General features: G+C 28.5%; 1 protein-coding gene across 2 annotated transcripts in view; it reads right to left on the bottom strand.

Annotated features, from left to right (window-relative positions):
- Positions 1-786: 786 nt before the first annotated feature.
- The window catches only part of LOC119670770 (programmed cell death protein 4), a 35,590-nt gene continuing 14,107 nt past the window's right edge, over positions 787-22,269 (bottom strand). Inside the window, exons 3-7 of one of the 2 annotated variants that reach the window (XR_005251729.1) lie at positions 20,651-21,678; positions 20,114-20,541; positions 19,854-19,993; positions 7,374-7,688; positions 972-1,060 (exon numbers count right to left, since the gene is read on the bottom strand). Coding sequence is in view for 1 of the 2 variants with exons in the window: in XM_038081173.1 (XP_037937101.1) it covers positions 988-1,060; positions 19,854-19,993; positions 20,114-20,541; positions 20,651-21,446 (1,437 nt within the window). In the remaining variant the exon portion in view is untranslated. Of the gene's footprint in view, positions 1,061-7,373; positions 7,689-19,853; positions 19,994-20,113; positions 20,542-20,650; positions 21,679-22,269 lie in introns of both variants that reach the window. The other variant, XM_038081173.1, reaches the window with a different exon arrangement.

The following is a 22,269-nucleotide window of genomic DNA, read 5'->3' as shown; positions in this document are numbered from 1 at the left end:
TAGTAGTAATTTTACTACATTAGTAGTAATTTTTATTTCCTTTTCTCATCTGAAATCTCTTAAAAATATTTAACTTTCTCAAAGGATTAAAAATCGTACTACAATTTTAATATTAGGATATATATATATATGTATTTATTTTTTAAATTTATTTTACTTATATTCAAAAACACATAATAAATTTTGCATATTTATTTCACTTTTACAATTTTACTCATTTCTATTCTCAATTTTACTTAAATATTAATTTCATTTTCTCATAAGCATACATAAAATTTAGAAGTAGAAGTAAAACTAAAAACGAATAATCCAAATGATATAAAAAGTTTTTAAGACTTAAAAATTACATTCATAAAGATTAAAATTTAAATAAAATTCTTTTTTTTTGTGTAAAAAAATGTTAAAATTATTACAAAAAGCAGAGGTGGTGGTGATTATTGTTTAGTAAATGTGTGTGTTTTTATAGTTGTTATCCTTATGGGTTGCATTATAATTATTATCATCATCATCATCATCATCATGCAATATATGACGATTTATACTAATCTCTATATAAACGGTTCTGATTTATTTTTAATCCTGAATTTCCTTCCATTATAAACATATTCTCTCTTTTCGACGTCAGCATTCAATAAAAATAATAGGTCTTCTTGTTGTTTGTTTGTTTGTGGTGGTTGTTATAAATAAAAAATCGTGGGTCAGTTACTTTTGTTGAGGTTGATTGATTTGTAGGGTCGCGAGATGGATGATTCCTTAAAAATGCTTCGGTTTTGTTTGCTGGTAATGCAAACAAGAAGAAAAGAACTAGAGATCAAATTCTGCAATTTCCTTTTCGTGATTCTTTTTTTATGTTTTCATTTTGTTTGTTAATTTTGATACATTTTAGTTTTTTTTTGTTTAATTTTTTTTTTTATATATAATTTTATCTTAATTCATTGTTGTCAAAATGTTATTTGTTGTTGCATAATTTATGCAATTTTTTCGACTTTAGTCACGAATTGGAATAGTTGGTGGCTTAATATGGCCACCGTCTCCTTCGGAGACAAAACGTTTACGTCCTCTGAAAAAGAAAGAAAAAAAATTATTATATAAATTACATTTTTCATTATAATAAATATATATATATTATAAAATAAATAAATATAATATAAAATAAATATATATATAATATAAAATAAATATATATATAATATAATAAATATTATATAATATATAATAAGAATATTGGAATTTTAAAAATAATTTTAAAATTTAAGCTAGTATCAAGACCCACAAGCCTTCCTATTTATTTAATCTATCCCTAAATCCATTCCCACTTCCCAAAAATGCCTTCCCCTCTTATACAACTAATATTCAAACCCAAGTATTCGTCATAAAATTCTCATTTTATGTTAATTGCTTTACAGATCTCTGCGGGCTACAACAATTTTGTTCTTCTTATAACCTATAGAGATCTGTAAAGAGCTCTGTAGGTCACAACACCCAATTCGTTGTGGCAGAGCTCTGACGTAGTTCTGATTTTTCGGGCACGTCTATTTAAAAACGACTTTAGTATGTCATTCTATAGTGCTTAGAAGAAGAACTAACTTATACTTCAATATTGATATAACGTATTAGTCAGTCTTAATGGGCTCTGGCATATTCTTATGCCACTTTTATAATAAAATGGCATATAAGAAGTAACAAGTTCTAGAGATTAAAAATTATTTACAGACATTTAATTAGAAAAAATAGTTTGATAAAACACTGATCATAGATATTTTGCAAAATCCAAACAGCAATTTAACTGCAGAAGTATAAGATTTATAAATGCATAATAGGGTTTAAAAATATATTCAAATACTACTGATTATAGATATTTTGCAATATTCGAAACAGCTGTGTAGACGGTATGTAACTATATTTCATTATATGGTCCTAATGGTCCTTACATTGATGATGTATATTTTGCAATATCCAAAACATTTTTATTTTCAAAGACCATTGATGAAGAATATTTTGCAATATTTATAACGGCTGTATGATCGGTATGTATCTATAATCTACAATATACCTTTATTACCAAGGACCATTGATGATAAATATTTTGCAAACCAGAAATGGCTGTATACGAGTAGTCAATATCTAGAATATTTCTAAAGATTACTGACGATATATATGTATTTTACTGTATAACTGTATTATCTATCTTTATCTAGCTTTTAAAGTTGGTTTTGCAATACCTACTATTATAAATGGTGGGTAGTTATAGATATTCAATATAACAACAATCAGACATCTGAAAATCCTTATCGAAAAACTTACTTCCGAGAAGTTTTTATGTATTACTAATGTACGTGTGTTTATGAACTAGTGGTATAAAGAAAATCGGAATGCTATAGGGAATGACACCCGGAACAGAACTATGAGTAACCTTTAATAATCTACACGTGGTAATAAAAAAATTAACCAAAAAAAAAAACTGTGGTTAATTGGTTTATTGCCCAGGGGAATAAAATTGAAATCTACTAAAAACTATGAAACCACTTATAGACATCAATGATAAAAAAATTAAAAACTAATCAATTTTCAGTTAATAGAGTTCAGTGCATGCACAATTTACAAATTCAATCAACTTTAACATTGGTTGTCTATGGAAAATCGATTCATTTCGCCCTGTCTAACGTTACTCCTCTCGTCCACCACCCATTACCCATTACCCAGTAAAGCTTCATGTATATTTGAAATTCCAAAACAAAATATTGTAAATTGTAACATTACACAGCCGTTACATTTTCTTGGCTAAGGTTAATAAAAAGTGAAAGTTCCAATAACAATACCAATTTCGCTCCTATGTTGGATACACATTATTTATCCTGTAAAATATGTGGGTGTGTCAGTCATTTCGAATAAATCCGATGCAGAGTTTTGCGCAACTGCAGTACAAGTAGCGCAGCTATGCAATTTTTATAATTGGTGCTCTGTTGCGGCAACACTTAACTGTGATTACACTCTCAACCGTAGCTATTAGCACCGGTCGGGCTCGGGTCTATTAAAACTATGGTATTTCGTCGTACACATTTACACTTCCATTTGAATGGAAAGCGTAAGGCGGCAGGGCAGGGCAGGCAGGCAAAGCTTGCATTGCACTGTTTTGCAAGGCAGTTTAGCACAACAAATAAACCACTTACGGGCGAAAAGCTTTTTCATGCTTAAAGGCGGAGTTCATTGCATACACAATATTGCAGCAGCAGCTGCAGTAGCGGTGCCGAGTAGTGAGTGCATCCATTAACAATACAGTGGGTCAATGAAGTTTTTTGACCGAAATGTTATATAACGAAAATATTGTGGACTGAATGAAACTAGAAATAAGTACGATATCACATAAACACTGCTTGGACTGAAAAAAACTTTTAAAAACGCCGGCTAAGTAGTCACAACATAAAAAATAAGTGGGGGAAAAAGATATTCGGTATTGTCATTTCTTTTTATTTGTAGTAGAGGATAAAATATTGATTAGATGTATGCAGGGTAGCTGTAGAAAAGTAGTATCTTTCTCAAAAAGATTCGTTATTAGGAATTCCAATATTTTAAAGAACACTAATACTCATCTTTCACATGCTGAAAGATCCTAGCGTTAATAGTAATAGTACATTGAAGTACTATAAAACTTTATCAGAAAGAATATGACTGTAATATATTTATCTTGTTAGCCATAATATCTTTAAAGTCACCCTCCTTTCCAATTCTATCAGGTCAAGACTTACACAAAATGAAATTAGTCCGGACGTTTGAAGGTAAAATAATTCGCGATTATATTAATTATTATAATTAATTATAATATAATATAAGGGCAAATCCAATGGCAAACACTATAACGTTTACAATTTCGTTAGAAGAAACTCTAGTAATCGATTACGTTGTCTCTTCTGCTAACAAGCTGTTTTACTTGATATCATTACACACTCTCGTTAGCAAGACAGGAGTTCCATCACTAACCCCTGACTTGCTGTAAATTTTGACACACAGGTTCCTTAATTAATTACGTTTTAACTTAAGTAGCACCAAACCATTCGTTCTCTGATTTCAGGCTACATTCGTGCTCATCACGAGCAAAAATTCGTTCGTGTGTACAAATACTGTCAATGAATAATTGTTCGCATTACTGCCGTATAACCTTACACCCATTCAAGCTATATAAAAATGTCTATTCCAAATGTCTATACAATTTTGCATAGTGTTCACAGTATAAGGTGCCTTGGTACATCCTCACATATGACATACTAATAGACATATTTAGAATAGACTCGGTCAAAAAATAAAGCTACTCCTGAAAATCGACTAATCTCAGAATAATCTCTAGCCGCACGGGGCGGTACGCAGTTCTTAGATTAGTCATAGAATAATCACAAAGTTTTTGAGAAATACATAAATTAGTCAGAGAGAAGGGTGGGACTCTGCTGAAAACCCCCAGCTAACAGAGAGTAAAAGTGCCCTAACTGCACTAACTCGGAAAAGACTTAACAAGATGATGATAATGATAAAAACTCAAGTGGGCTTTGGGTACTAGGCCGTTACTTCAACCTAACTTAAGCTCATAGTTTAACATAGCGATCCTTCAACTACTATGTAGAGGATACTTATAACCCATAAAAATCGTTGTTATTTACTATTTGAATTGATTGATAGGTTCAATAATATCTTTGTAATGACAGTGTGAGGATTTTTGAAGAGGAGTGTATAAAAGTTTTTTGAATTAATAGGAGTTTTTATGTGTTAAATCCCAACTAGGAATTTTTAAATTATAGACCAGATCTTGGACTTGAATTTTTTATTTCACAAGATTCTCAAAGGGATTTTCAATACTAAGAAATTTTTATGAAAAAAAAAACAATAGGCCAACAGACCTAAGTGGATCCATTGTAATAATCCATTGTAATGATCCATTGTAATGATCCAGTGTAGTAATCAAAATTAATACCAGTTAATAGAAGAAATATGCAAAATTTTAAATTTAATAACTATATAAATTATGGAATAAATATACTATTATTTAAAGCAAAATAATATATTCAAATTATTCAGCGAAACCAGTAGCCATGGACTAAGATTGCAATATATTATTGCACAGTTAAAATTGGATCATTAAAGTGCGATAAATATTAATTGGAAAGGCTATCATTTTGCATTAAATCGCCTGAAATGGTTCACGCAACATAAACTGTGATCGCACAGCCAATGTCTGTACAAATTTTATTCATTTGCTCTATGAGTTGGCACAAATTTTCGTCGTTTTTTTTTTCATTTTTTTTTCTTTTTTTATTTTTTCATAATAAAAATATCGGCTCAATGCATTTGTACCAGAGATGCAGATGCAGTTGCAGTGATTTTTTTCTATATATTTTTTTTTTGTAACGTCATCATTGACGTTTTTCTCTTTTCTGTTGTTGTTGTAGGTATTGTCGTGGTCGCCGACACTGTCGTTATAATCTTTGGATTCGTATATTTGCAGTTGGAATTAGTGTTTTTTTTTTGTTTTTTTTTCCTCTGTTGCACAAATTTTCGAGTTTATTCACCCGCTGACCTTTTTTTAAAACGTTCGGTTCGCAAACACAACCGATTGCGGTTACCAGCAGAGGCGTGACTGCGTTGTGTTGAATGGCGACGACGACGATGTCTTGAATTACTTGGTCGTTGGTGGGTTGAAGCTGGAGTTGCTACAACTGGTTGCTTCGCGTATCTGTCTTTTTAGTTTTCAAACAAGTTTACGACTTTTTGTCTTTTATTAAGATTGTTGTCGTAATCAGAACACTACGCCACCACACCGTCACTTAAGTTTTTCAATTATGTTCGATCGTTACTCGATAGTAATAAATACAATACATGTATTGTCATGTGATATGTGATTATAGACACTGGCTGTTAGCTGCTATTGCATATTGCATATAATAATAGTTGCAACATTATTACAAAAAGTAATTACTGGACTGCGCTCAAAAAATAAATAAAAATTAGAAAACTAGAAAATTACTCTAGTTTTTAAAAATTCTGTATATTATATATTTCTATTTTATAGATTTTATAGATCGTTTTCTATCATTATAAAAACAGAACAATAGTACACCGCAACCTATGAAATCTATAGTGGAAATTCTAAAAACATCTATGCTAACTAAGGCGATACATTTGATTTACATCAATGAAAATCAAAAGGATAAGCTAGATGGATTCGTTTTTAGATAATCGCAGATCGCTAGCAGATATATTCGGCGTATGTTTCATTAACTAAAACTATACAACTGATTTAGTTCTATGAAAATCTGGTGAACGAACTGAATCCGGTCTTTAATAATTGAGCGTATGTTTCCCTATACATTTTACAGAATCTGCAAGTGCAACCTTCCTTTAATCCTATCTTTAAGAGGTAGTACCTAAGAGGATATTATCCAATATAGAAATCAGTGATTAGTCTAGGTAAGTAAATGCGCTTTAATTCGATTTTAAATTTGATTTTACGTAATAAGCAAGTGTGTCTAGTTAAAAATATGGTCAGATCAATACTTAGATTAATAGACGCACTAAAAGCAGTGTGCGTATATTTCAACTACAACATACAAGTTCTGGGTTTAAAGCCTACTAAAAACTGTTCTTACAGTTAACAAAATAGGTCTCTTTTTAAAAAAGGTTCACCCACACTTTACAAATGTTTACATAGAGATACATACATAGACATTAGAGACAAAGAGATATATAGAGATTAGAGACATAGAGATATATAGAGATTAGAGATAGAGATATATAGAGATTATAGACATAGAGATTATGGACATAGAGATATATAGAGATTAGAGACAGAGATATAGAGATTTAACTTATCTTATATAATAAGTAACCAATAAGTCTACACGTGGCTTACAACCAGGCAGATAAATCTAACCTTACTTATTTAGACTGATACTGAAATTGTCTTCTTTGTAGACTCAAATGGCTTGTTTGGATTGCTTAAAGCCTTCGTAACTAATTTATATGAAATGTTTCAATGTACCTATATCAGACATACAGACGTACATATTTCGCAAAAAACCGTGTGTTTTATTTTAAAATAGTTATGTGTCTGTAGATATGAAATTTGTAGATATTTAGATGAACATGGATTCTCATGGATTCAAGAGTATTTTTGCATTATTAAAGCAACTATTTCAATATATAGTAAATACATAAATCAAGTCAAAAATCTCAAATTCTTTAATAACTTTGTGAAGATGATTTTTGAGCACACAATTTTTTAACTTACATATTAATATAAGTCTTTTTAATTCAATAATGGAAATACTTCCTATATTTGTTTCTAATCGCGTCGAGATAGTTTTTATATTTTAAAATTTAAAGCTTACTTATTGACGTTAATCCTCTTGATTCATTAGTTGCTGCTTTTATTTTAAACTGATTTTTGATATTCTGGAGATTAACATTTGACAATGCTTAGATTTTGTATATTTTCACTTAAGTTGGAATTATTTTCTTTTTCTCCAATCTTTAATAGTCTTAATATTTTTTGTAAACATTAGTGAATTCTTAAAGCAATTAAATGCCTTCCATATTCTTGACAGTGATTAAACATTCTTTTAAATTTTCTTGCTATTTCAAAAATCCAACTATTTGAGATTGATTTCATATTTTTTCTTTCTTCACTGATCACGGAAGCAGCACTAAAATAGAATTTAGTAAATTATTACAAATATATAAAATTAATTAATTAAATGTAACCAGAGAAGAATATACCATATAATCTACTTGTCAACTGTAATACATTAATCCATTTGGATATATAAAAATAAAAAGAGAAGATCAATCCAAGTAAATATATATCGATGCATTGCATTAACAACTATTATTTTAAGGAACTACACTGTTTTCAGATGCAGTTGGGTCTACGTCCCCTAACCATTCGACTTAATAGACAACTAATTACCTTACTACCCATCCAAAAGGAACTCAAAACGCAATTACGTGTTTCTTTTGACATTTGTCTAATAATCCATTAATATTTATGTTTTCGTAGCTCCCATATATATAATAACAATAATAAAGAATTGTAATACCAAATTATAAGCATGTGAAGAGTAGTCGTCTTCTTTCAAAAGAGATCAAACAAATCCTTTGTTATTAAATAAACTGAATAAAGAAAAATTCTCTTTCTCACAGGTAAATATTATCCTGTAACATTCATTAATCACAATATCACAAAAGTTCCAAAAATACTTTAAATCCCAAGGCAAACAAAGCGCAATCAAACCAAGCTCAATCTCAGTATCGTCTACCCCTTAACACACTTATTTTGCTGAGGTCTTTGAACTCTGAACAGGTAAGGTTCGAATGCACGCGCTTTTCATTTTGATTGCAAGCTGGCCGGCCTGGCTTGGCCGGGTCTCTCATTCAATGCATTGAAAATTTCAATTTTTGAAATAAATATTCTGAAAAACTTGATTTTTATTGCACAAAATAAAAATGCTTGATTGACTAAATAAAAAAGATAAATTTTGTAATTGCAAAAAATACAAAAATACAAGTAGCACATGCACACGATGGAAATAACTTTTGCTTAAAGTGCAAATAATAATAAAAATAGAAACATGTAAAAAAATAATAATAAAAATAATAATAAAAACAAAAATAAAAATAATAGTAAAAATAATCAAATAATTAACAAATAAAAATATAAAAAAAATAAAAAATTACAAAAAAGTTTTATTATTTAACAAGAAGGGACCCACAGTCCGAATAAAAATATATATAAAAAAACCACTACAAATAAATAATTTAAAAAAAAAAACAACTTATTAAAAAAAAATTTTTTTTAAAACATAGAATATATAAAAAAAATTAAACAATAATAGAAGATATTAAAAAATAATAGAATATATAAAAAAAATAATTGAATATACAAAAAAAAAATTACAAAATAATAAGAATATGTAATAAAATAATTTAAAAAAATAATAGTATATGTAAAAAAAACAATTAAAAAATAATAGAATTATATATTCTAACAAAAAAAAAAAATAATAAAATAAAATACATATAAAATAAAACATAAATAAATTAAGAATAGATTTAAAAACAAATTCAAAACTAGAAGATAAAATATATAATAAAGATTTAGACTATATTAGGTTAAAGCCCGCCCCGCCTATATAGCACTTGCGTTATGGTGAGTCTATTATTTTAAGATATTTCCTTCTTCTAATGCTTTAGGTTTATAGAATTTATTATATTAAAGCTCTTATAAGTGCATTTTTGAATTAAGAGAGACCCGTACCGCTTAACCAATTAATTTATTTTTTTTGTCCATTTAATGAAAATTTCAATATAAGTTTTTAGTTTCTCGAATATATTTTATATATTGTTTTCTTCAGTTTCCTCGAAAAAGAGTTATATGTGAAATATAACGAAATTGGTTGGGCGGCCCTGCAGCATTTCAGTAATTATTGGATATAAACATTCTCTGCCATATGATTTTGGTTTGTTTCTCGAATCAAAGAATTACTCCCCACATTAAAAGTAAATAGTCTGTAAATATTTATATATTGAGTTACAGCTAATAGCCATTATTTAAATTTATATTGACTTTGGTGCTACCACTATAACCTAAGCTTAATATTTATATATATTTTAAATATCCCTCAAACAATTTTGCTACAAATTTAGAACGTATATATACTATATACTATAGTATAGTCATATATTTCATATAAATTTCTCAATTATAAATAAGATTATTACAGTCTAGTGTTGTGTTTATGCTATTCTACTCGAATTATATGCGGCAATATATACCATTTTTTATACAAAATCCTTACAAAATCCATATAAAAATACGCTAACAAAGTTCGATAAGTCATAGTGTAAACATAGTAACTATAAAATACTTAAATTTAGTATTTAGAATTTTTTACAACGCTGGAATTATTACATCTATCTTTAGACTGGTTTCAACTAAATAATATCGAATCATTCCGTATAAATTAAATTTTTGTATATCTATTTTATTTTCTGAATAAAAATTAAATTCTCTCAACCCATTTAAATCTTGCACACTTTTGTATAAAAACAAAGGAAAAATTTTTTTTTTAAAAATTTATTTATAAATAAACACCTTATACCTTATTTTATATTCATTTTAATTTTATTTTGAAAAATAAAATACAAACATTTCTGTATTTTTAAATATATATGTTTGAGATGTTTCACTTTTACTGAAGGCATAACAACAAAAACTAGGTTAACAAGTTATAATAAAAATATTAAATTTATGTTCTTGAGGTTGAAATGAGAAAAATTTAAATACATTAAAACCTCACACAAAAAAATTAAGTATAAAAAAAATTAAGTAAAAACAAAAATTCTGGTTCTATAAAAATATATAATTTTAAGAGCTTTAATAAATATTTAAATTGTCACACCGTCATCCTTTTTAAAATTAGAAAATTTGTATTTCATATATTTCAATTGAAGAAATTGAGATCCGTAATAGCCATAATTAAAATGTCGAAAAAGATACATATCCCAAATAAATTAATTGAATGGATGTGTTTAAAAAAAAAAGTATTTATCTTGGGTACTTGTTTTTATTTGAAAAGACAGGGTTCAAAATATAAATAGTAAATATATGCACTCCTAAAAGAAGTAAGTATTTAATTAAAACGGCATGCGTCAGCTAACAGCACTTTTTTATTCAGTTATGTTTAGTAAATCAAAAATAAAGAAATTTATTATTAATTATGTTTACAAAATATATATCTAGTAAGAAATGCTACCAACATAAATCTATTAGACTTATTTTTATCTCAATAGCTTTAATTAAAAAAATTGGTGCCTTCGCTTCGAAACACTATAAAAAAATGCACGTTTTCAATGCTGCTTAAGGACTAGTGCTATAATTTAGCCGACTTTATCCAAAAATAAAGAAAATTAAAATATCACCTCATTATTTTTCCACATGTGTGTTAGTATGCTCTTAACAATTTTGGTTTGGACGAGATAATAGATACTACGACATATTATATTATCACAGAAATAAGTGAGTTATTAATATTAAAGTAAACGTTTGGTTACAATATAAGACTATGACCTCCTAGTGAAAGCAGGAGTCTCTGAAAAGTGAGGTGCGATGTCAGACGTAAAAATAATAGGTATAAGAAAATTTAATTAAAAGTGTATCAGTGGTCTAAGGGCATTAACAATCTGATAGGACGGAAACAAAATTTTAATCCTGTAGACCATGTACTTATAGTAAAGTCGGTAATTTTTTTGCTATTGTAATATTTTTTTCAGGTTATAACTTAGTATTTAAGATTTAGGGTTATCTAATTTTCGAATTAGTGGTTCTAAGGAGAATTTGCAAATCGTTAATAGTTGGACACGTAGTTCGATTTAAGTCTGTGATTTGATTCATTTTATTCACATCCCTGATAAACAGTTTACCTTTACCTTTTATAATATACTAATATATTATTATACATTTAATCAATATTATATACATATTGTTCAGCCCCAAAACCATAATTGCACAACTATATCAACAGATTAATCCATAGTAATCCATAGATTACAAATCTGTGTACAAACAGAAAATGTTCTATAATGTTAATTTTTTTTGCCGAATGCAACGAGTCTTATGACGAAAAACTTATGATGATAAACTATTTAAAAGTTAGAAGGGTTCAAATAGAAATGAAAAGGTAACAACAAAAATTTTTAATTAATTTATAGAAATTTGGCTGACCATACAACGCTGTTTCGAGTATTGCCAAATACTCATTATCAGTGGCCGGTCTTAGGAAATATTTGAATTTCTTTTTAATTAATTTATAGTCCGTAAAAGTTTTAATTAACCAAGACGATGAGCCGAGTAATGCTTCGGCAGTCGTTAAATAGAAATAGGGAATCAAACTAATGAAGCTTTTCAAAGACCACTGATGATGGATATTTGAAGATAGCAAAAATAAATTACCAATAAATTAAACTTGCTTACAATTAAACATAACAATGTAATTGTTCCCACTGTTATCTGTTTTCCACTCGAAGTTGGGTTTCTTGTCAGAGTATATCAAACTTTTAATCAAAATTAATAGAAATCATAAAATACATAATAAAAAAGAACATTTATTCTATAACAAAGTTATTTAAAACCTATATTATTATTTTTTTTTTTTTGTATTAATAATGAGAAAGATTTATTGAGACGAAACTTGAGTTGTAATAAAAAAAATAATTTTTTTTGCTGACCTCTATTATTTTTTTCATTAAATAAATTGTATTATTATAAAATATTTAAATATATTATATAAATACTTAGGTTTGTAGAAAAGAAACTATGGCATTTATTTTTGTAAAACGCTGAACATAACAAAATTCATGAAAATTTCATAAAATTTATAACAAAAATAGAAAAATAAACAAAAATTAAAAGAAAAAAAAATAAAAAAAATGGAAAAAAATACGATATATGAATAGAGTGCCAAAGAGCAACAGCCGCGCTCAAGGCGAACTGCACTGCATTAAAACTGCATAACGGCAAATACTGAAAGCTCATAAAAAAAAGCTTGAATACATATATATTTTCTCAAGCGGTTGTAAAAGCGTTTAAAGACCACGCAACTATAAAAATGCCCAAATAATAATGATGCAGTGGGAGTGGCCCTAGTAACACCTGCTCATCAAACCAAACCAGTTGCTACGGAGCAGTAGCACGTACATAGCATAACTAACTACTAGAAAACACAAAAGCAACGATGACGATTGCTTTGGTGGCGACTACGATGAGTGCACCCATTATATTTCTGTAAACAATAGAAAAAGCTTTTAAAGATTTAAGTTCCAACGTCCAGGCCTCACCGAAAACAATATAAAAATTCATATCTTCACATGCAAGCAACGTACTCTGTACTCTGCTGCTGCTCTTTTGCTTGATTATTGGCTGACTGCATACAAACGATCTTGAACCACATACAGGTTGTTGCACTTTTCCATACGCAACAACACAACATTGTTATGCGCAGCGCATAGGTTTTCATTATTTCAAAAAAAAAAAAAATAAACCAAAAAAAAAATAAAATCGGCATACATGGAACTATCGAAAGAAACAAGATACCAGATACAGAGCACAAGTACTATTACCGCCAAATATATGCGGCGGTGCTGTGCTGCTCGGTGGTTTAAGCGGCGTCTGTCGTTAAACGCTCACCGCTTTTGTTTGTCAACAGAAATTAACTACAAAGTAAATAGCTGATAGTTGATAATAAAAAATAATACACTCAAACGAGTACATGAAAGTTGATAAAATATCTTGTATCTTGTAATACCACGTAAGTAATGCATATTTATCTACTTGCAGCATATACATGCACGCATACATATATTGCCTTTCTATAATTGAACGTGTTAAATTTACAAAACTTAAATATCGCATTTATTGGCTTGTCAATAAATTTTTTTTATATTTTTTTTATATTTTTTGTATTTTTTTTGTACTTTTTACTTTTTAACAGATATTGAAAGCACGTTCGTTTACAGAAATAAACCCAAACGATTGATTATACATTATTTATATACACCATCCATAACATCAAAGCATTATAAATTGTTTAAATATAATAAATTCTCAAGTGTATTGTTATTGTCATAAAACGATAAAAACCTGAACACTTTTTAATTAACTTTTTTTTTTATTTGTGTAAAAATTTTGGTTGTTATGAATTTTCGCTTTTTATAGCAAATTAATTATATTTTATATACATTATTTTTTTTAAACAATAAAAATAAGTATTACTAGATAATATTTACTAGTATTATAAATCTGTGATAATTAAATTTTATGGAAAAGTTTTTTCCCTCCAAAAAAGAAAAAAAAAAAAAAGAATTAAATATTACTTTAAGCAACAACTACCAACCATATTTATCATCATAATTATATAGCACATTATTTTCCGACTAAGTTTCAATTACTATAATTAGTGGAACTACACATCATTCTAATCATTAATTAAAAATAATTTCAATAATATAATATTAATAATATTAATAAAATATAGATATAAGATAGACATAAGAAATATAGATATAAGATAGACATAAGAAATATAGATATAAGATAAACATAAGAAATATAGATATAAGATAGACATAAGAAATATAGATATAAGATAGACATAAGAAATATAGATATAAGATAGACATAAGAAATATAGATATAAGATAGACATAAGAAATATAGATATAAGATAGACATAAGAAATATAGATATAAGATAGACATAAGAAATATAGATATAAGATAGACATAAGAAATATAGATATAAGATAAACATAAGAAATATAGATATAAGATAGACATAAGAAATATAGATATAAGATAGACATAAGAAATATAGATATAAGATAAACATAAGAAATATAGATATAAGATAAACATAAGAAATATAGATATAAGATAGACATAAGAAATATAGATATAAGATAGACATAAGAAATATAGATATAAGATAGACATAAGAAATATAGATATAAGATAGACATAAGAAATATAGATATAAAATAGACATAAGAAATATAGATATAATATAGACATAAGAAATATAGACATAAGATAAGATTTGCAACTACACTATTTGCTAGTTTGAATATTGAAAGCACCATATTTAGAAACATAAAACCCGATCAACCTATTAGTTGACCCCTCAAAATCAAAAATACTGCTTATAATTAATTATCTCCAATCTGTTGGTTTATACTTCCAAATATAAAACAAAAAATATATATATCTTAATTTAGCCCTAAACACTATACCCCATCCCCTGCACAAGCCCCCTTCCCCCTTTTTCCGACCAAAAATAAAAAAAAATAAATAAATATTTGAATTTTTGTATTTTTCGGGTGAACATATCCCAAAAATAGCCAAATTTTGGCTAGAAATGACATATATTTCCCTAACCTTGCTTCTGCTAAACTAAATGGTATAGCCTAAACAAGATCTGTTGTAAAATGTTTCTTATAGAGACTCAAATCTCCAACAGTGTTATATCTGAAAAAGGTTTGTTACCTCTACTTTGCTTGCGTAAATCAAGATAGATTTACTCAACCAGAGTCTACGGAGAGTCTACCACTAATATCGATCTCCGGGGAACTTAAGCTCCTAACTATAATACCTTTTTTTCTTTTTCAAATCAGTAAGCTTAAGGCCAAGGAGCTATAGCTTCTATAAATTTTAGTTAGATGTGATTTATAATTACGTTATAATTTTGTTAATAAATAAATAAATATTGAAAATGTTAAATGATATTATAGAAATTCTTTTCTTTTTAATTAAAAGACGTTTTTATTCTGTACTTTTAGTGCATTTAGCCAGCACTTTTTTTATTATTTTTTCTCCTATTCTTTTTATTAATTACATTTCACATCTTTATTATTATTAGAGGTACTTCAACTTTAATTTATATTAATATATATTACAGTGAAGTTAAGCACTGACTGCATGTGTGAGTAAAGCGAACACGACGGACTACTTCACAACTACACTATTTACTAGTTTCAACAATGAAAATGTTAATACTAATATTTTTCTTATTTTTATTAAGTCCTTTTATATTATATATATAATAATAAAATAAATTTTACAGTGATTTAAGCACTGACTGCATGTATGAGTAAAGTGAAGAGGATTACGTCGTACTAAATACCAAAAATATAAAAAAATAATAAGCACATATCACTTATGAATACATAATTTTGTTACCACCAGAGAATTACACTTAGTATTAAATCGAACTTAGTATTAAAAAAGTTAATTAAAAACTTCTTAAAAAATATTTAAGAAATGGTAGGAAATTGTTATGAAGTCTCAACGCCCAAATCCTAATTTGCAATCTATGGGTTGTAATTCCGTGCATTTATATTGGCCCAGGCTACTTTCAATTAGTATACTCCTCAATTAGCTGAAGAGAAGTTTTTCATAAGATCTTCTTCTGTATGTAAATCATGGACTTTACGAACTTTATGACGATGTTGGATGATGATGTAACCGACAAACATTGACCTAAAGTCCCTCGCAATAACATTGAAAACACATCCCCATAACCTTTTAAAAATGTAATTTAAGGATGAAAGCGCCATAATGTTGGGTGTGAGTTTCTAAGTAAAGGTTTCGCTGGGACAGTGAAACGACATCTATTAGCAATTAATTTCTTTTACTTTATAACGATGAAATGGTTAAGTAAATGGGATCCAATTAAAGGTAACCAACGTTAAAACTTGTTTCTTCAGGTCTTTCAAGTATTAAGTTGTCTAACTACCTCGCTTCAAAATTTGAAAAAAAAAAATATATATTTTTTTAGCCGGAAAGAGAAGTCAACTTATTGAAATTAACAAGACATAAAATTGAATGACGTGTATAAGTTGAAATAAATTTTTAATTTAATTTTAAGTAATTGTACAAAAACTAGATAAATCCAAAATTGGAAAAAAAAATTTATTAACAATTTTAGCAAAAATTATCAAAAAAAAAAAATATTTGTAAATAAAAAAATGTAAACAAAAACCGGCAAAAACCAATTTAAGAAAATAATGTTAAGATATTTATTTAAAAATAGTAAATATTTGTTCTATATATGTTTGTAGCTATGTGTATATATTCCTATATATACATAGCCCAATATAAATATCATATAAATTTATTATATTTTCCATAATGACTCAGATATCTATCTAATGCAGGTCCCGTCATACCCCCAGCACCATAACCTACTCAACAATAAAGCGAGAGATAGCAATCATGACACCTGATAGACCGGCAAATACAACACCCGAGAAACTAGAAAGTACGAGAATAATAGAAGAAATTACGCCGCAGAAAAGTTTTTATAAACAAATGACAGTGGAATGAGAGAGAAACTGAAAGCTAAACAAAACTTGATAGAATCAAAATAGTCATATAAAGAAAAAATATAATATATACGAACAACACACAATAGGCTTATATGTGTACACCATAAATAGAAACGGGTATGGGCAAATGGAATGGAAAAAAAAAAGTAAATAGATTATGCAATCGTGGACGAAATTTAATTAGGAAAGTAAATTTTTATTTTTATTATGTAATAAATAAAACGAGCCGTCATAATTTTTAACGAATCGTTTTGTTTATTTTTATTTTTTTTTTTCTGCTTTTGCCGCAACGTCAGATATTGTGCGAATATAAAACTGAGTACATGCGAACTTAGGGGAAAATTTAACGAGCGGCACAAGATACATATGAGACTAATTGAAAATGGATTGGGATGGAATAGAGCTGTAAGCTGACATTTTTTGTGCAAAAAGAGATAGTCATATAGGAACTAACCTTTTATTAGGGAATCTAAGGGTGTTAAAGAAACAAACAGGTCTACGAAACGGGTTATAACAACATCAGACGTGCCCATTTGAGACTCACGCAATATTATTGAAGATCAAGTGTATATTATCATTATCATATAAACATAATGTAATAGAACTAAAATTCTAAGTTGGAACTAAATATCAGGCAAGAAATCCAGTCAACTGCTTGTACGATCTTGTACAAGTGGAACTCAAAACCAACAGAACCCATATATGTTGTTACTAAGTCCCTATTTGGAGTAATGAGCGACCCTCTGACGTCAAGTAAACAAGTGGGTTCAAAATGTGGAGTGTGGGATACTCCTGGAAGCGGAGGTTCTTAATGCTGGAAAACCGCGTAATCACTCTACACTTAAAACAGAGAACAGTTCCATAATAAACATGTGCGAAGATAGTCAAAGTAGCATTAAAAACAAATCCATAACAACATATTATATCTAGAAATGTTATAAAACAGGAAGCTTACTGTGAACACACAATTTAGGTAGTTAAAGAATATCTTGAGTTAAAGTCAAAGACATCACGCTATAATAAATCTAAAAATGTTCTAAAAAGGGAAGCTATCTTCAAATACACAATTTAGGAAGTCAGAAAATGTCTCGGGAACAAAAGTTTATAAATATACTGCTTGATGACTTCTACAAATCTATAAAGATTTTATTGCATCTGTTATTGATGAGAATCAAACTATTTGTATATGGCCTATATCCAGCCAGATCAACTTTTTATAACCTAAATGGAACAAGTAGAAATTAAAATCAGGTTACAAGTACAACCTTACCGAATTACTCAAGTTACTAAAAAAATTGCATTAAAATTAACTTTTTTTAGAGTTTTTACCTAAACAGAAACGTGTATAAAAACACTTTTTCAAGTATAACGGCACTTTTATTCACCAGCATTGTCAACATTGCAATTTTTTTATTTTATTATTTTCTTATTATTCTTTTCTTTTACACTGTAAAATACACACAGTATAGTTTGGTTGCTCAAGCAGAACAAAAGGAATACAAACAATGCAATTGCAAAAAATATCAAAAAAAAAAAATTTTAAAAAAACAATAAATTTGCAACAACAACGTTGTTATTTTGTGTTGGAAAAATATACGTTAACGTAAACTATAAAAAATTGATTTTTCGTAAGCTGATTACTAAAGTTTCACCTACATACTTGTATGAAGATTATATCATATATATTAACTATTATTAACTATATATATTAACTATGTAATAGACACATTTTCAATGTCTGATTTTATTACTTTAATAAAAATCTATCGGAAGTTCTATAATAAAATCCAGTTGAAAAATTCCTCAACATATTTTACTAAAATAATTACGTCAAGCATTAAGAATGTTATTTTATATTTGAATTGCTCTATTTAATAGTAGATTTCATATCAATTACGAAATAAACTCATTCACTTCACTCACATATGCAGTCAATGTGCAACTTATGAACTTTTTGTTGTTGGTTGGTTTATTAGCATTTAAATGAGATAAAATAAACTTTTACAATAATTTTACAAAAAATATTAATACATTAATGCAACATTGCTTTTCATTTTGAATCATATATACTTGAGGGGCTAGTATTTCTTATTTCTTATAATTAATTATAAGTAGAGTGGAAAAATTAAACTAAATTCGATAAGCTATAATGACGAATAAATATAGAAAAGAAGATAAGAGGGTTTTGTGGCCAAACTGGAATGTAGCACTGCGACCAAAGTATATTTTTTAATTTATTTTTTATTATTTAAAATTTATTATATTTTTTTAAGTAACGCTGTCTAACATGATATAATACTAGCAAGCAGGTAGCTGAAACTACTAATGATATTTTGTCGTAACTAAAACATTATTTTTATTTTTATTAGTTGGAAAAATTTCATATTTTTACTACAGTACTGTGTATTTCTTATTTGAAACCTACCTTAAACTTACATTGAAAAATTAAGTCGAAGTAAATGAGGAAAAAACTTATCGCATTTCAACTAGTAATTTAGGTCATTTTAAATTATGTTGAAATATACATCAGAGGTAAAACCATAGAATGACACTTAAGACATTTCGCTGATAACAGCAGATGTTGTGGTTTTCAACTTCAGTACAAACACTTGAATTATTATCAGTCAAGAAAGGCGGGTACATTTACTGATAAATCATATCAGGAATTGTAGAAAGAAAAAAACTTAATAGTTTATTTATAACCTACACATGCATATATAGTGCAATACAACAGAAAATGATTATTATTTTTAAATGGTTTAAATTGCAAACAAAAGTAAAAGAAACTAGACACTTCAGATTATGCCAGCAAATAAATTATTTTTGCCTATCAAAGCAACTTTTAATCAATTTTTATTTATTCCTAAATAAACAATTTTGATTAAAAATATTTTTAGTTTAAATAAATACATAAACAATGTAAAATCAACTTACCGAGAGGGCATATTATTCAAAATCTTATCAGTTAAAAATCCAGCGCGATTACAACGCTCAACAAAACGGTCCAAAATGATATAAGCGAGTGGCACATCCAGAACTATATCTGCCATATCATCAAAAACACGCAAGAAGCCCTAAGTCAAATATAAAAATAAAGTTTCATATGTATAATAATAACTTAATAGAATATTTGATATTATTTGTTTATATTATTAATAAAATTTATTAAATAATATTTGTATGAGTTAACTTACTTGTTCCATGCCAGCTGGCAATACTAAGCAAGCTTGATCCAATGACTTTAAAAGTTCACACATTGCTTCTTCGTTAGTCTGACTCAACGATTCGAGAGTCAAGACAACTCCCTCATAAACTAATTCATGATGGAAATGTGGCACCTCAAGAGCCCTTAAACAACGATGCGCCTCCTGCACATCACGTGATGACATGTATTCTCTTAAAAGCAAACCCATTTGCTTTGTAATAGTATTTACTGGCCGCAATGGACCACCCATACCCCAAACATTATCCAAATGTGCCCAACCCTGCTTCATGTGCAGTAGGGTGTCAGCACGACGAAGAGCTATTTGAGCATATTCATTTTGCTCCTCATACTTCTTTGGGTCTACAACGAATTTTGGTGGTATGCAATCATCAGCAACAGCACGGGCCAAAAAATTGCCTTTATAAATGAAACGTAAGTAAAATTTATTAAAAATAGAATACTAAGCAAATAAATAAATTTTTTTGGACTTTAAACAAAACATATATTTACATATTTAATAACTTACCACTTATTGTTGGTGCTTCCGGTGTGTCCAATGTTAAATCTGGCAAATTGCCTAACAAGATTTCGAAACCTTTTTCGATATCTTTACCTGTAATCACACGTCCATATAAATCAGATATTAATACAGACGTCATTTCACGTTGAGAATCTTTATGATCCATTGAGATCTCTACCACAACACTTGTTACGTATGGCCTTAAAGGCCCAGTCAATATTTCATCCAAACTCATGGCAACTTCATGCGCATCACCATGCTCATAATACTCCAAAATAATTGGTTCAGCCAATTTAAAGAACTCTTCAGGCGTTATTTCTGGTATTACTTCTCGTAACTCAATATTACGATCATTGGTTTCACTATCGTAATTTGGATCGTGCTCATCTTCGTACACTTCTTCAAATGCTTCAGAACCTGGAAGACCCCAAACACCTTTACGACCGGCACCACCTTTTTTTGGCAGACCACGACCATAACCATTACGTGAACGACGACTATTCTTCCAACGACGATGTGGCACAATATAATTAGCTGCACTACCATTTGGTACAGCTGCTCCGGCTAACCCATTACTTTCACGACTGTTTTGCCTGTGTATTAAACGTTTAGCTTTACGTTTAATGCGATCATGACCATCACCAACTGGTAATGGTTTTTTTATATGACCGTTTACGCCTTTCGGTGAACCAGAGGAGCCATTCAACTCAACAGCTTTAACTTCGTCATTAAGCTCACGTTCAACAGAACTTTCACGAGAATCGGTGGCATTGCCGTTATGATTAATAGTTTCTACCTCCATTTTATCGGATGGAAAATATAGGTTTTGTTGATATCACTTGTAAATTAGTCAGGTAGATAAGCAGAAAACACTTTTTTTCACCTAGTTGTACTTTAATGCAGGTGCTTTTGTAGTAAAACAAAGCTACACACTTGTAGTTAAATACGCTTAAAGGTGGAAACCGGTAAAAATGTGGGTTTTACACGCTCCAAAACCTTTTTGTCCTTTAAAAGTTACGAATCCACTTCGGAAGCTGAAATATGCAGAGAAGTGTATATATTTGTTAGTAAGTTGTATTGATATATACATTAGATATATATTATATTATATATAGACATATATATATATTATATATATATCTAATATAATCTATATAATGTGGTTATATATCTGGCTGACAGTATAAGATAAATATAGATCAATATGTATAGTACTATTATAATACTATATGTATAGTATTTAATTTTTTATTAACCAGGCAAAAACGAAATACATGGGTTTTAACATAGGACGAACCCACAAAATCTAGATGGAATCGATGGAGTCTTACGTAGTATTTTTGGTTCAATACAGGATGAAATAATGGAGAGCATAGAATTCGATGGAAGACATTGAAAACGTTGATCTCTTCAACCACAAAGATTTCGTTGGATCTAATACGGAACTAGAATGAATCCCAGAAGAATATAAACTAAAATCATGAATTAACTTCCAGAAGTGATCCAGTCTACATTGAGGTGGCTGTAGATTCGAAGGACGACCAGGTCCCGCATTCATCGAGTTCGACCAACAAGCCGATCGTCATTAACCACTTCCAAATGCGACAGATCCCCGCGGGCTACAA

The sequence above is a fragment of the Teleopsis dalmanni genome, chromosome 1, assembly GCF_002237135.1.
Source record: "Teleopsis dalmanni isolate 2A chromosome 1, ASM223713v2, whole genome shotgun sequence".
Taxonomy (NCBI): domain Eukaryota; kingdom Metazoa; phylum Arthropoda; class Insecta; order Diptera; family Diopsidae; genus Teleopsis; species Teleopsis dalmanni.
The sequence above is the reverse complement of the archived record's forward strand: the minus strand, read 5'-3'. Positions and strand labels throughout refer to the sequence as shown.